General features: G+C 37.5%; 1 protein-coding gene and 1 pseudogene across 2 annotated transcripts in view; both read left to right on the top strand.

Annotated features, from left to right (window-relative positions):
- TTC17 (tetratricopeptide repeat domain 17) overlaps positions 1-17431 on the top strand; it is a 135386-nt gene that overhangs the window by 98281 nt on the left and 19674 nt on the right. Inside the window, exon 23 of one of the 2 annotated variants that reach the window (XM_012452391.2) lies at positions 10486-15461. The exons of the other annotated variant lie outside the window; for it this stretch is intronic. Within the exon in view, the coding sequence (XP_012307814.1) occupies positions 10486-10518 (33 nt within the window). The 3' untranslated portion in view covers positions 10519-15461. Of the gene's footprint in view, positions 1-10485; positions 15462-17431 lie in introns of those variants that run through there. 2 annotated transcript variants of the gene reach the window in all.
- LOC105717299 (peptidyl-prolyl cis-trans isomerase A-like) lies at positions 6673-10454 on the top strand (annotated as a pseudogene).

Raw genomic sequence — 17431 nt, 5'->3', positions numbered from 1 at the left:
TAGAAATCAAACACATGACCAGTTGTTTTCCAAGGAGCATTTGATTAGAGCTAAGGCCACACAGGAGTCTGGGAGATCAGGCTCAAAACTTAGGAAAGGTAAAGTGAAGTCTCTCCATCTCACACTGCTTAGGAAATAAGGAGATGCTGGGTGGCAGAGCCAGACAGAAGCATATGGCTGATTTTTCCCCTCAGGACTTTTATCTTGATGCTATTTGGATGGGAGACTGAAGTAAGCTGGAGACCTCTGACAGGAAAAAGTCTTTAGGGCTGAGGAGACAGACACCTGAGGTCATTCCTGTTCCTCAGTTGTGGCACTCAACGGATTCTGACTGAACTGAGTCAGATTCAATTGAGTCTTGAGTCTTGCTAAACTGCATGCCTCAACCTAACTCATTATCGGGCAGGAATGAGTTGATCAGTCCTACAACTTCTTTGCTTAATAGAATGAAGGGGAAAACTGCCCTGATGAAATATAATATCTGGAGCCTCTGTGGTTCTTTTATACACAAAACCAGAATACAGTTTTTAGAAAAAATACTAGATATGCAAAGAAGCAAGAATGTATGGTTGACAACAAAGCATAGTGCAGACAATAGGAGCAGATTTACAGATAATAGAGATATTATAGTTAGTAGACAAGGACTTTAAGATAATTACAGTTAATATGTTCACAAAATAAAGGAAAAGATGAATAGATGAAAAGAAATACCTTTTCACCAGAGAACTAGAAACTATTTTAAAAATCAGATCAGCATTCTAGAACTTAAAAATACAGTAATGAAAACCCTTTGAATGGGTTTAATATCAGATTGAACAGAGCACAGTCCAGAATTGGTGAACTAGAAAAATAGGCAGACAGGACCACAGAGAAAATAAGTGAGTGTGGGGATTGATAAGAGCATAAAAAACAGGATGGAAAAACTCCAAAGATCTAACACACATATCATTAGGGTCTCGGAGATATAGAAGTAAGAGAATCGGGCACAAGTGACGTTTGAAGAAATAGGCTAGAATTTTCCAAACTGGATGAAAGGTAGCCTACAGATTCTAGAAGCTCAGCAGATCCCCAAGCAGAATAGGTGCAATGAAAAGCACACCTAGGAACATTAAAAGCTTAAGAGTAGCCCAGAGGAAAAATATCATTTCTGTATTCTGTATCAGTTACCTATTGTTAAAAACAGATGGCTGTTTAGCAGACATTTATTTATTTGCAGTTCTACCAGGCACTTCTGCTGGGCTCACGTGAAGTCACTTACGTTGCTTGGGCTACACACCCAAGATCCCTTCACTCTCATGTTTGGTGCCTCTGGGGAAGCCTGGAAGAGTGGGAGCTGTCCAGGCTCCATCTCTACGTGGTCTTTTAAGCACCATGGGATCCCTCCAAGTCCATCTGGTCTCTCCAGCTCCACGTGGTCTCTCTGGCACAGTAATAAGCACATGATGGGTCAGGGCTTCAGAAGGGTAAAAAACAGAATCTGCCCAACCTCTCAAAGCCTAGAAACTGATAAGCATCATTTCAACTGCATTCTTGTGGTCAAAGCCAGTCATCACAAAGCCAGCTGAGATTCACGGAAACTGATAGGACTTCACTTGGTAAGACATGAGTGAGGAGGGGGGCAGCATAGAATTTTAGGGCATCTCTCATTTACCTGAGCCTTCTTACGGGCTCAAGTTGTTTAAATTCCTCCCACATCCAAAATAACACCCACCTCAAGAACCCGACAGTCCCATCCAGTTATGGCATCAGGCTCAGAGTCTACCCGTATCCAGTAGTTCCCCCTCAACTGTGGTTTCCCTTTCCACGGTTTTCAGTTACCCACAGTCAGCTGAGGTTCAAAAATAGATGAGTATGGTATAATAAGACGTTTTGAAGTAGAGAAAGATACAGACCACATCCACATAACTTCTATTACAGCATATTTTATAATTGTTCGGTTTTATTATTGTTGTTAATCTCTTACTGTGTGTAGTTTATAAATTAAACTTTATCATAGGAAAAAACAATAGTGTTTGTTTATAAAGTTCAGTACTATCTACAGTTTCAAGCATCTGCTGAGCATCTTGGAACATATTCCCCTCAGATCAGAAAGGATTCCTGTGTATGGAAGAGGATCCTCAGATACAGCTTCTCTTTACCTGTAAACCCGTGAATTAAAAAAAAAAAAATTATCGGTCCCACCCACCCCGACATGTACAACCTACATTGTTATGGCAAGGATATGATGTCACATCAATTGACTAAATTTACAAGAGAGGAAATAGAAGGCATGTAGCTATCCCATGGCAGTTGTGAAATCCATCTGGCTATATGTCACCAATTCCCCTAATTCCAGGAATAGGGAACATTTGATTAATCTATTTTGGTTCTCTGAAGTTGGCTCCCTTTTTTGTTTCTCAGTCCTTGACTTTTTTCTCAGAGCTGAGAAATGTCCTGTTTTTGTAGCTGAATAGCTTTCTCAGCCTGCTTCTAGACTCTGTCCCAGCTGGCACAGTTATCCACTCTGGCACAACTTCTTTAAAAAGCTTTGTGGACTTTTAAATTATAAACCACTCACTTCACCAGAGAGAAGCCACATCCACAAATTTCTTCAAGAAGTCCCCTGTGTACTTTGAATGTGAATCAGGGTTGATACCTTTAAGAGTCTTAGATGCCTTTTGTCTAACTGAGAGCATCTGCTAGGTAGTGGCTTAAATCCTTCTGAAGTACAGGTGGTCCTCAACTTACGATTTTTCAACTTAGAATTCTTTTACTTTAGGATAGTCTGAAAGCGATATGCATTCAGTAGCAACCATACTTCAAGTACTCATACAACCATTCTGTTTTTTACATTCAGCACAGCATCCAGTAAATCATGAGATATTCAGCACTTCATTATAAAATAGGCTTTGTGTGAGATGATTTTGTTTAACTATGGCGTAATGTAAGTGTTCTGTGCACATTTAAGCAATGATAGACCAAGCTATGATGAGGTTAGGTGTACTGAATGCATTTCAACTTAATATTTTCAGCTTACAATGGGTTTATCAAGACGTAACCCCATTGCAAGTCAGGGAGCATCTGTAGTAGTAACAACGTCATATTGCCATGCCCTTTATTTTATCTTGACCCTGAGACCATAGTGTTACTGATAACACCCTGATTTTTTTTTTTTAACTTCAGAACCTTTTGCTGGAGAAGCTGGTACTGAGAAAGTTTTATTTTGTAACCCTGCATGTCCCAGGTTGAAAGTATTTTCCCCTAAATTCTGCCTGAAAACTGTACAGTTCCTTGTTTAGTTCTTCTCTCTCTTTTAATACCTTATTGTAGGTGTTTTTTGAAAAATTGCTTATCACTTTCAGCATTCTTCCTGGAAACCTTAGCCAGATCTATAATTTCATTAGGTATTTTTCTGTCTTCCAGGATACAGTCGCGCTTGTTTTGTCAGTAGATTACATGGCTTCTGTCCAGCCTGAAATAGCAATTTCCTTGGTGGCTTTCTAGCCTCCATTAGTAGTTTCATTGCTGCCCTTCCACCAAATTGTCTATAACCCAGTCCCAAAACTAATGCTACTTGTTTGAAGTTTCTATCATGACAATGCTCTATTTTAATACCAAATACCATTTCAGTTATCTTTTTCCCCCTAATACACCACCCCAAAATTTACTACCTTAATGAAACAAAACTATTCTTCACTTAAGAGTCTGCAGTCTGAACTGGACTCAGCTGGGCATCTCTTCTGGTCTCACCTGGAGTCATTTATGCAACTACAAACATGTGGGGACTTCATTGGGGCTTGCTGCCAAAGATAGCTTTACTCAAATGTCTGGTGCCTCAGCTGTGGTGGCAGCATTAGCTGGGGCACAGCTGACAATTCCCTCTCTAGCAGGGTGCGGGGCCTTTTCACATGATGACTGAGGGCTCCAAGAGGGTGAAAGCAGAAGCATCCGGACCAGGCCTCTTAGAGCCTGTGCATAAAACCGAAGCAGCACTACTTCATCCGTGCTGCCTTTCAAGGCAAGTCCTGGGGCCTGCTCAAAATTACAGGCAGGGGAAATATCCTCTACCTGATGGTAGTGACAGAGTATATGGCCCATCTTAAATTCACCAGTTGCCTTCACAGTTGCAACAATGAGACTGTTAGCTTCTGAAGAGAAATGACAGAAACTAGAAGCCATTGTAACAACATGTTTCAAGGGCTAGAATAAGAAAACTGCAAGCTTAGAATTCTAAACCAGCAAAAATATTCTTAAAACAGAGAGTATTTGGCACCAGTAGGCCTGCACTGAAAAATTAAAGGAAGTTCATCAGGGAAATCATCCCAGATAGAAATGTGGACTTGGAAGAAAGAATGAAGAATACTGGGAAGCATATGTAAATGAATAGTAACTGTACAAAATAATAATTGTACACCCTGAGGAGTTTCAGTTTTATGTACTGAATATCTAAAATTCATGGGAACAATAACGTAAATGATGAGAAGGAAGCAAATGGAGTTTAAAAGTCCTAAGGCTTAATTGGTATCAGCCAAGTAGTAAAAGTAATAATTTACATTGGCTTTAATAAGTAAAAAAGCATGTTTTAAGCTCTAGGCTAACAACCAAAAATTATTTTAAAATGTCACTTAATAGAAGGAAAATGGAATCATGTAGAACATTTGATTAATCCAGAGGAAGTCAAGGAACGTAAAGGTACATAAAAGCAGAACTCAAATAGTAAAATGGCAAATATAGACCTAAGTACATCAGTAGTTAGATGGAGAAAGACTGTGTAATTTAAGAATTAAACATGGACTAGATTTTTATTTTGAACCCAGCTATATAGCTACACTGTTTTCTGACGAAAAAGTAAACTTTAAAATAAGAAGCATTACTAGAGTTAAAGTGGAATATTTTATAACGGTAAAGCAATCTGTGGCAGGCTGAATAATGCCCCCCACAAAGATACCCATGTTCTAATCCCTGGAACCTGTGAAAATTATATACATACACAGTATGGAAAGAAGAGGACTTTGCAGATAAAATTGAGGATCTAGAGAGGGAGCAATTATCCTGGATTACCCACGTGAATCCTAAAACCAATCACATGTATTCTTATAAAGAAGGAGATGGTACAGTATTCAGTAAATCATGAGATATTCAGCACTTCATTATAAAATAGGCTTTGTGCAAGATTTAATCCAGAGGAGAAGGCCATGTGACAATAAAGACAGAGGTTGAGCTATGCAGCCACAAGCCAAGGAACGCCAGCAGCCACAAGAAACCAGAAGAGGGAAGGAGCAATTCTCTAGATCCTCTGAAGGAAGCACAGCCCTGCTGACACATTGACTTTGACTCAGTGATATTGATTTTGGACCTCTTGTTTTCAGAGCTATGAAAGAATACATTTTTATTGTTTTAAACCACCAAGAATGTGTTAATTCGTCACAGTAGCTATAGGAAAGTAATATAGATTTAATTCAGAAGGTAGGTATGTTCCATAAACTGTATGTACTTAACATAGCCTAAAATATATAAGGTAAACATTGACATACCTGGCAAAGAAAAAGACATATTGCCAATCAAAGTAAATTTGAATAAAATTATAATAACTGAGAGCAGTTATTATTATAGCAGACCAAAAAACCACAATTAAGAACCTGACCTAGTTGACATATATAAGCACTGCATCCAACAGTGACAAAATTCATTCTTTTACATGCACAAGGAAGGAACATTTATCATTTGTAAACACTTAACATATGACTGAGCCATAAAAAAGGCCTCAACAAATTTCCAAAGATTGAAATTCCTTAGCATGGATATTGACCAAAACAGATTAAGCCAGAAATCAGTACAATTATCATACAAAAATAAATAGCTTTCATATATACAACAAAAAAAGAGAAGTTGCAAGAAAATTTCAAAAGAAAATACCTTAGGCAAATTTTTTCATGTCTCCAAAATTTAAAACTCTTCTGAAGAAGCAAAACTAGGCTTGAACAAATGGAAGACTTAACCATGTTCTTGAACGTGAAGTCTCAGCATCATATGTCAGTTCTTCTAAGTTAATTTGTCATTTTAATGCAGTAACAATAAAACTGCTATGTTTTTCTGGTGTCAGGCAAGCTATTAATAATTCTAAGTTTATCTCAAAGAACAAACAATCAAGAATAATTAGAAACTGAAAAAGCAGTAGGAGAAGAGGAAGATTTAACCTAGGAAACATTAAATGCTTATGGAGTCTTTAATTAATGTAGTTTGATATTGCTGCATGAATGCACAAACCAATGGGAAAGACTAGAAAACTAATTGCATGTGGCAATTTTGAATACTATAAAGACAATATCTCATCAGTGAAAGGAAATGCATGTTTTAATGCTAAATACAGGAAAAGATAAAATTATATCTATTTCTCTGGGCATAGTGGCTCACACCGGTAATCTCAGCACATTGGGAGGCCAAAGTGGGTGGATCACCTGAGGTCAGGACTTCGAGACCAGCCTGGCCAACATGGTGAAACCCTGTCTCTACTAAAATTACAAAAAAATTAGTCAGGTGTGATGGTGCACACCTGTAATTCCAGCTACTCAGGAGTCTGGGGCAGGAGAATCGCTTGAACCTGGAAGGCATAGGTTGAAGTGAGCCGAGATTGCACCACTGCACTCTAGCCTGGGCGACAGAGTGAGACTCTGTCTCCAAAAAAAAAAAAAAAAAAAAAAAAAAGTTATATCCATTCCTTCTACACACCAAGATAAATTTTAAATGGTTCAGAGATTTAAAATAATGTTTAAAAAATGACTTCATACAAGTACAAATAGAATGCATGAGAATTTCTCTGTAACTTGGATGTAGGGAAGATTTCCTAATTGACTCAAAATTCATACACACCAAGGAAAAAGATGAATAACTTAATTTTTTTTTAAACTTGCCTTTCATACAAACACTATGAGCAGAATGAAAAGCTGTGAGCAGTATTTTCAAATTATATTACAGATAAAGGGATTTTAAACCTAATTTCTAAGGAGCTTTTAAAAAGAAGGAAGAAGAAGGTCGGCAATCTTAGAAAAATGGACTAGATGCAGCAGAAAAGAAAATGAAAGCAGAAAATTATGGAAAATAGTCAAACGGAATTATAAAGAGGAAAAAAATGGAAATACGAGCTTTTCTTTTTTTTTTAAGAGAGAATGATCTGCTACAATACAGGAGGCTGATGATCTAGGCAGAGAAACCAACAGCCTTTAGAAGTCTTGCACGGCTAGAGAAATAAGATTGGATAATAGAAAGGCCAAGATCCTGCTGAGAAGGGAAAGACAGAAATGTGAGCCTAGTACTCTTCACAGTACATTGGCAAATTCTGAAGCTACAAACCACAGGAGACCAGAAAGCCAAGTAGAAAGCTGTGAAAAACCATTTGTAGGAAGCAAGTATTAGAGTTCAAGACACAGCATTGAGGACAAGAGGCTTTTGATGACTATCCAGTGATTTCATTTGGAAAGTCTGGACACTTGTGCCTTTTAAGAAGGGACAAAAGTGAGGGTAAGTGAACTCTGGATCTAGGAATGGCAAGACCAACAGGAAGATTACCATTGTCAACTATAGCCTTTACACAATGGCATAGCAGCCCAAATTTAGTCAGTTACTGAATTAAGTTTATTGTGTACTTGCCAAGCTAAAGAAAGTGTGAGTGCTCTCTCTAGAAGATAACATCATATGGAGCCTCTACAACTTTTTAGACACAATGTGAAGCGTTTAGTAAAATTATACTAGACATTCAAGAGATGGGACTGAAAACCAAGAGACAGTGCAGACAATAGAAATATACCCACAGATGATCCAGGAAGTGGAGTTAAGACCAGGACTTGAAATAACAATGATAATGTGTTCAAGAAAATAGAAGACAAGGAGAAAATAAATAAAATGAAAATTTTCCCCCAGAGGATTGGAACTTGTAGGGAATAAAAATAATCAAATGGATATTCTAGAGCCAAGAATTGCAATAACTTAAATTAAGAACTCAATTAATGGGTATAAAATTAAATTAGACAATGGAGAGCCCAGAGATAAACCCTCATATATGTAGTCAAATGATTTTCCACAAGAGTGCCAAGTGGTATTAGGAAAACTGTATATTCAAATGCAAAAGAATGAAGTTGGACCCTTACTTTATACCGTATGCAAAGGTAAACTCAAAATGATCCAAAGACTTAAATGTAAGACCTAAAACTGTACAACTCTTGGAAGAAAGCATAGGAAAAAACATTAGACATTATTTGTATTTATTGGCTATGACACCAAAACATAGGCAACAAATGTAAAAATAGACCAATTGGACTACATTAAAATTTTAAAACTTCTGGGCATCAGAGGACACAAGTAACAGAGTAAAATGACAGCCTATAGACTGGGAGAAAATATTTGCAAGTCATGCATCTAATAAGGGGTTAATATTGGAATTATATAAACAACTTGAACAACTTAAAAGCAAAATAACCCAATTAAAAAATATGCAAAGGACTTGAACAGTCATTTCTCCAAAGATTATATGCAAATATGCTCAGTACCACAAATCATCAGGAAAATGCAAATTAAACCACAGTGAAATCTCACATCACACCAATTAGGATGGCCACTATTTAAAAAATTAAATTAACAAGCATTGGCAAGGATGTAGAAATTGAAACGCCTATGCATTGTTGGTGGGAATATAAAATGATGCAGCTGGCTTTGCAGACACTGCTGCCCCCAAGACCCCCTGCTACTAGCCATGGTCATCCCCAATGTGTCCTTCAATATCACCATCAACAGCAAGCCCTTGCGACACATCTCCTTTCAGCTATTTGCAGATAAAGTTCCAAAGACAGAAGAAAACTTTCACCCTGAATAATAAAGACAAAGGATTTGGTTATAAAGGTTCCTGCTTTCACAGAATTATTCCAGGGTTTATATGCCAGGGTGATGACTTCACACACCATAATGGCATTGGTGGCAACTCCATCTACAGGGATAAATTTGATGATATGAACTTTATCATGAAGCACACAGGTCTTGGCATCTTGTCCATGGCAAATGCTGGACCCAAAACAAATGGTTCCCAGTTTTTCATCTGCGCTGCCGTGGCCAAAGTGGTTGGATGGCAAGCATATGATCTTTGGCAAGGTGAAAGAAGGCATGAATATTGTGGAGCCATTGAATGGTTTGGGTCCAGGAATGGCAAAACAAGCAAGATTGCCATTGCCAACTGCAGACAACTATAATGTTTGACTTGTGTTTTGTCTTAACCAGCAGACCTTTCCTTTTGTAGCTCAGGCAAGCACCATTCCACCCCATTTGCTCACAGTGTCATATAATCTTTGTGGTGTCACTGCAGTTCTTTGAGTTCTATATTTTCATTATCTCCCTCCACATATAGCTGGATTGCAGAGTTAAGTTTATGATTGTGAGGTAAAAACTAAATAACAAAAAAAAAAAAAAGATGCAGTCACTATGGAAAACAGTATCACAGTTTCTCAAATAATTAAACATTGAATTACCATATAATTCAGCAATTCCACTACTGGATAGATATCCAAAAGAATTGAAGGCAGGGTTCCAAAGAAATATTTGCACATCCATGTTCATAGCCATGCTATTTACAGTAGCCAAGAGGTGGAAGCCATCTTGTGCCCATCCAAAGATGAGTGGATAAACAAAATATGGGATATACATACTCTGAATACAGGCTTAAAAAGGAAGGAAATTCCAACACATGCTACAACTTGGATGAATCTTAAGGAATTATAGTAAGTGAAATAAGCCAGTCACAAAAAGGCAAATACTGAATGATTCCACTTATATGAGATATCTAGAGTAGTCATATTCATAGAGACAGAAATTAGAATGATTGTTGACACCAACTGGGAGGACAGAGGTATGAAAAGTTGTTTAATGGGTATTGAGTTCCAGTTTTGCCAGATAAAAAAGTTCTGAAGGTTGGTTGCATGATGTGAATATAGTAAACACTACTGAACTATTACTTACAATGGTTAAGATGATAAATTTTATGAGTTTTCACTACAATAAAAAGTAGAACAGTAAAACAGATGATTAGTCACAGCAGAAAAGAAGAAAAATAGGTCAAAACAGGTTATTAGAAAATATCCAAACTGAAGCATGAAGAAGAAAAATATTTTTAGTAGAAAATATCCAAACTTATATATAAAGACATAAAGGAATTTGTGGAGACAGGGGAGATAAGGGAATAAAAGACATGTGGGACACATTAAAAAAAAAAAAAATCCAACCTATAGAATCCCAGAAGAGGAGAGAGAACAGGGCAGGAGCAATGTTTGAAGAGATAATGGGCTCAGAATTTCCTAAAAATTACAAAAGACATTATTCCACAGAATCAAGAAAGTGTGTGATCCACAGATATAAATACAAAGAAGCCTTACTAGAACATCGTAGCAAATTGCTGAAAACAAAAGACAGAGAATACAATCTTAAAAGATAGAAGGAAAAAAACAAGACTGACAGCTGACTTCTCAGCAGGAGCAATGGAACCAGAAGACAACAGAGTGACGTTTCAATTGCTGGAAGAAACAGCACCAACCTAGGCCTTTGTACCCTGCAAATATCCTTTAAAAATGAAGCAAATGAAGTAATCATTGTGTGTGGTATGGACAAAATGATAGACAAATAGAACAGTGGAACAGAAGAGAGAGACCACGAATAAACCCTTCAATGTATGGTTAGATGATTTTCTCAAAAGGCACAACAGCATTTGAATAAAGAAAGTAAAATCTCTGTAATAAATATGCCTGGAAAACATGGATATGCATATAGAAGAAGAAACATAACCCATAATTCACATCATTCACAAAAATCAAATTAAGATAAATTATAGGCATAAAAGTAAAGCTAAAGCAATAAAGCTACCAGAGCAAAACATAAGATATTCTTTTCAAGTTCTTGGTGTAGGCAAAGACTTCTTAGAAAGCATGAACTATACAAGAAAAAAAAATTAATAAATTGGACTTCATTAAAATTTCTCAGCTAGGTATGGTGGCTCACACTCTAATGCCAGCACTTTGGGAGGCTGAGATAGAAGGATTATTTGAAGGCAGGAATTCAAGACCAACCAGGGCAACATAGCAAGATCCCATCTTTATAAAAAATTTGAAAATTGGCCAGCAACTCTTGTAGTCCTAGCTATTCAGGAGGCTGAGGTGGGAGGATTGCTTGAGCCCAGGACTTTGAGAGTGTAATGAGCTATGATTGGGCCACTGCACTCCAGCTTAAAAAGAAATAAAGTTTCTTTTCAACAGACACTTAAGAAAATAGACACAGACTTAGAGAAAATATTCACAATACATACATCTGACGTAGAACTTGGGAACAAAATATATAAAGAAGTCATACAATTTAGTAATTTTTAAAAAGACAATGCAGTTTTTTAAAGGAGAGTTTTGTGAATAGACATTTCACAAAACATGATATATAATAGGTCTAGTAATTACATTTTAAAAGTACCCAATATATTAGTCAACTAGAAATGAAAAAATCCCAGTGAAATACCACTTCCATACCCTCTAAAAGGTCTACAGTGAAAAGGACTGATAATGACAAATGTTGGAGAGGATGTGGAGCAACTGGAACCCTCATATATTGCTAGTGGGAGTAGAAAATAGGATTATTTTGGAACAGTTTGTCAGATTATTAAAGAGTTATACACACGTGGCCCAGTGATTTTACAGCTAGATATTTTTCAAAGAGACATGAAAACATATGTCCACAAAAGACCTGGAAAAAAATATTTACAGCAGCTTTATTGATAATAGCCAGTAAAACTGATAACAGTGAGATGCCTATCAAAAGAATAATAGGTTAACAGTTATCTATTGAGACAGTGGATACCGTTCAGCAAAAAAGAACCAACATCCACAATATCGATGAATCCCAGTATTATTCTCACAAAAGAAGTTGGTCACAAAAAATGCATAGTTAATGATTCTGACTATTTGAAATTCTAGAATAGGGAAAACTATCATAGGAATAGAAATCAGATCAGTGATTACTTCGTGGGGGAAGGTGTTGACTGGGATACAGCATGAAAGAACTTTCTGGAGTGTTGGATATTTCTATGGCTTTGTTACTTAATTGTCAAAAGTGAATGTTACACTTAGGATCTCAGCATTCGTTAATGTAAGTTATATCTCACTTTTTAAAAATGAAAGTTAAATAAAGATTTTAGACCACTAAAAGCTGAAAGATGTGTGTTACCAACAGATTGTACTAAAAAATCACTAAAGGGTTTTTTCAGGCAGAAGGAAAATTATCCCACATGGAGGCTCAGAAATATAAGAAAGAGCAAAAAAACACAGAAAGGGTAAATATTGGAGGAGACAGAGAAATGAGGATGGCTGTACAACATAAGGACAGTAACATCTTCTGAAGTGAAAATGTATTATAACAATAATAAAACAATAAAAAGCAGAAGGGAACTGAAATAAAAATGAAATAACAACAATAATAAAACAATAAAAGTCAGAAGGGAACAGCACTGACCACGTTTGATAGTCCTAGGGCCAGTTGGACATTTCACGTTCATGCTGCTGCAGCAGAGTTAAGGGTATATCTCCAGAGTGAGCCCTCACGTAGCTTGCACCATAGTCCAGGGGCCATTCTCTGCCCACCTGCCTTTTCTGCCAAGTGTCAGTTCAGGTAGAAGGGAATAAATCAAATTACTAATTGTGACAACTACCCTAACTTAGATACCCTAGGTTCCAAAACAGAATCAATATCTTTTGTAATAGCCCCATGGGCATAGAGTCCTGGAGAGGGACATGGCTGGCTGCAAGAACCCTGACACTTGGAAACTCAAAGCTGTGGCTTTTCATTAGGTATTTGTAGTTTATTTACAGTCATACCAGTCCAGATAGGTTTACCAACTACTGTTATATATTTTTTTTTTACCATATGTTACCTGTAACAGATATTAGATATTTAGGGAAGTAAAGCTACAAGTTTAATCCAACATGGTTTTCCATTTTAGGCTCACAGACTGACTTCCACAACCTTGAGTTAGTAACTTTAGTACTGACTTTAGGGTAGATAAGAATTACCTGAAGGCCTTGTTAAAACACAGATTGTTGGTCCCCTATGATTTACTTCCTAACTCAGTAGCTCTAGGGTGAGGCTTGAGAATTTACATATTTAGTAAGTTCCCAGGTGATACTGGGTGATACTGCTGACCCGAGGACCGCACATTGAAACCAATGCCTTATTTAGTAAGAGTGATAACAAAGTAAAAGTGCCCCTTTCCTATTTACTGTTCACAAAAGGGTCCCCATATTCTCTTAGCTTCAACTTTTAAAATACTAGTCATTATTTATTATTTCTTCAAAAGCCCATCTCTAATTGTCTCCTTAGGGAGTTTTTGAGTTTGCATTGACATTGTCACTGTCAGCAGATGGCTCTGACCAGATTCCATTTTAGGGTTAAATCCATCTGCATTATCAGAATCCTCAGGATGCAGCTTAGAGGGCTCCCCCAGTGGCCATAGACTTGCACCAAGCTGCTGCCATTGCCACTGCACCAGTTTGTATGCCGGATTACCACATAGTCCTATGTAACCGTGTGGGCTGCTGCAGAGTAGTTCCTCTACTTCTGTCCTCCACCTCCTCAGGTAGCGGCTCACAGACATTACCCCATGCTGATTGGATGAGCAGGCAACTCAGCTTGGTCAGAGCCAGCCGGCTGCTCCACCCACTTTGTCCTATCACAGACCCAGTCACAGACACAAACCCTCAAGCCCATGTGCTTGTCTCCTTCCCACCCCCAGCCAGGAAACAATGCCTAATTTGGCCTAAATGCATCAGCTGCACCAAGGCAAAATCATTTTTTGCCAACCAGCCCAGGGGTGGGTTTCTGGTCAAGTCCATTTTATGGACAGTGGAGAGGAGCAGACAGTGTCTCTCAGCATAAGTTTGTCTCCAGCTTTCATCCCTTCCCACAAGGGGAAGATTTCCAAGGGAACATAACCAAAAGATTAACATGAGATCAACTTCCCGTGAGTATTCATTGATAAAGTGCCTGGTTTTAGCATTATCAAGAAAGTAATGAAATTAAGGTAATAATATGAATCTTTAGTGTGTAATAGGTTGAAGATGCATGTTGCAATTTCTAGGCTAACCACTTAAAGAATAGCAAAACGTGTGCAATTAAAGGAAAAGGTAAAATAAACATTTGATAAATTTTTTAAAATCGACAAAGGAGGACAAAAGGAATGGGTGCAATAGAAGGCAAATCATTAAATGACAGATAAACCCAATACATCAGTAATCAGAATAAATATAAAAGGAATAAGTACTCCAGTTCTCCAGACTGACATTATCAACTGGGTTTAAAAATATTAACCAAATTATGTGCTTTTTAAAAGTAATACTTCTTAAATACACAACAGTTGAAATTATACAGATTTTTTAAAGCTGTATCAGCCAGGCGCAGTGGCTCATACCTGTAATCCCAGCATTTTGGGAAGCCGAGATAGGAGGATTGCTTGAGACCAGGAGTTTGAGACCAGCTTGGACAACATAGTGAGACCATCTCTACCAAAGAAAGTAAATAATCCAACCTACCCAAGCATGGTAGCATGCCCTACCTACTCTGGAGGCTGAGGCAGGAGAATCCTGAGCCCAGGAGTTTGAGGCTGCAGTGAGCTATGATTGTACCAGTTCCCTCCAGCCTGGGTAACAAAATGAGACCCTGTTTCAGAAAAGAAAAAAGATACATCATGCAAAAAGTTGGTGTAGCTATACTAATATCAGACTAATATGTAATTTAAGGCAAGAAGCATTACTACAGTTAGACAGACATTTCATAATGATAAAATGATCAGTCTACCAGGGATATAGAAAATTACAAATTTATGTGTAACTAATAGCATAGTTTTAAGTTATATAACAAGTATTAAACACGAATCTGCAGTCATAGTGGAATTTAACATACCCCTCACTAGGCGATAGATTAAGCAGACAAAAAATTGGTAAAAATATAAATCATCTTACTAAAAAACAAACTTAACCTAACTGATATTTATATAATGTTGATTTCAACTAAGACAAACTACTCATTTTTAAAAAGCTATATGGAACATTTACCATCTTGATCATAACCTGAGTCATAAATTAAGCCTAAGTTAAATTTTAATACATTTAAATCATTTACATTATGTTTTCTGACCATAGTGGAATTAAGCTAAAAAAAGATCAGAAACAAAAGAATAGATAGAAAATCTCCAGGCCAGGTGCAGTGGCTCACACCTGTAATCCCAGCACTTTGGGAGGCCAAGGCCTGTGGATCACCTGAGGTCAGGAGCTCGAGACCAGCCTGGCCAACATGGTGAAACCCCATTTCTATTAAAAATACAAAAATTAGCCGGGTGTGGTGGTGCATGCCCGTAACCCCAGCTACTCGGAAGGCTGATGCAGGAGAATCGCTTGAACTCAGGAAGTGAAGGTTGCAGTGAGCACTCCACTGCACTCCAGCCTGGGCAACAGAGCGTGACTCCATCAAAAAACAAAAAAAAAGAAAGAAAAAAAATTATCCAGCTAATTTGGTAACATTAAGCAGTACACCTCTAAATAATCCATGATGGGTCAATGAAAAAGGCACAAAGAAAATTAGAAAATATTTTGAAATATCTGATACAGTATAAAAGATATGGCATATCAGAACATGTGGGATGCAATTAAAGCAATACTTAAAGGGAAGTTTATAACCTGAATGGATATATTAGTTTAAAACCGAAAGGGGAGAGGAGATGAAAGTCATTGATACATGCTTCTATCTCAAAAAGCTAGAAAAAGAACAAATCAAAACCACACTATATTGAGATATTTTTCACCCATCACATTGGCAAAAAGTCAGAAGTTTGATAAGACAAAACCTCTTAGACTGTGGGGAAACACACTGTCATACGTTGCTAACGAAAATGTGAAATGGGCCGGGTGCGGTGGCTCATGCCTGTAATCCTAGCACTTTGGGAGGCCGAGGCAGGTGGATCACTTGAGGTCAGGAGTTCAAAACCAGCCTGTTTAACATGGTGAAGCCCTGTCCCTATAAAAATTTTTTAAAAATTAGCTGGGTGTGGTGGCGGGCATCTGTAATCCCAGCTACTCGGGAGGCTGAGGCAGGAGAATTGCGTGAACCAGGGAGGCACAGGTTGCAGTGAGCCGAGATGCACCACTGCACTTCAGCGTGGGCAACTGTCTCAAAAAAAAAAAAAAAAAAAGTGAAATGGATGACCTTTACAGGGAAGAAATTGACTGTATCTAGCAAAATTATACATTCATTTACGCTTTTAGCCAGCAATCCTAGTTTTAGTAATTCCCAAAAATGCATTGGCAAAAACATTAAAACAAAAATACTTATGAATGAGGCTGTTTATTGTAACCCAATTTGTAGCAAATTGGAAATAACCCAAATGCCCAGCAGTAGTGGAGTGATTAAATGAGAAGTTCTCCGTGGATGTACTACATTATGTATGAGCATCCACACAGTGGAAGCTTCCACAGCTGTCAAAGAGAACAAGGACCATCTCTATGAAATAAAATCTCCAGGCTATCAAGTGAGGGGAAAAAAAGTAGAAAAAATATAATATCTTAGGTTACTATTTATCTTTTTTAAAAAAAGGCAAGGGAAGAGTGGATAAATGTAAAGAACAAGATATTTTTTAATGGAAGACTAAATCTTAAAAATATTTTTAAATGGTTTTCCATAGAGGAGAGAAAATCGGGAGGAGAGGACAAGGAATGAAGCTGGGATCCTTGAATCTACATTATTTTTTCAGTTTGACTTTGAAACCAAGTAAATATTTGGCACAAATACACAAAATTTTTAATAAAGCAGTTTCTACTTAAAAGTAAAATTAAACGAGCCTAACTGTGTATTCAGTTGGTGTTATAACCATATCAAGGGCAATTATCAAGAGGAATTATTCCAAGTGAGTTTAAAATGCAATTACAGTTGACCCTTGAACAACATGGAAGTTAGGGGTGCCAACTCCCTACACCGCTTAAAATCCACATATAACTTTTGACTCCTCAAAAACTTAACTACTGTTAGCCCACTGTTGACTTACCAAGTCCGGGAAAGCAAGGAAGCTCCCAATGACAACAAAGTTTGTATCAAAAGAATTTGGAATGAACTTGAATAAGCTCCCATTGGCCAAACATAGGACAGTTTGAGCAACAGGAAGATAATAACTGCAGTGAATGAAATGCATCACATACAATTAAACTACTGAATTTGCTATGATAATTGTGCCTTGGAGAATGCATGGTATACTAGTTCGTTTTCACCCTGCCAATAACGACATACCTGAAACCAGGAACAAAAAGAGTTTTAATTGGTCTTAACAGTTCCACATGGCTGAGGAGGCCTCAGAATCATGGCAGGAGGCAAAAGATACTTTTTACATGGTGGCAGCAAG

The sequence above is a fragment of the Aotus nancymaae genome, unplaced genomic scaffold, assembly GCF_030222135.1.
Source record: "Aotus nancymaae isolate 86718 unplaced genomic scaffold, 86718_ANA_hifiasm-v0.15.2.pri h1tg000059l, whole genome shotgun sequence".
Lineage (NCBI taxonomy): Eukaryota > Metazoa > Chordata > Mammalia > Primates > Aotidae > Aotus > Aotus nancymaae.
The sequence above is the reverse complement of the archived record's forward strand: the minus strand, read 5'-3'. Positions and strand labels throughout refer to the sequence as shown.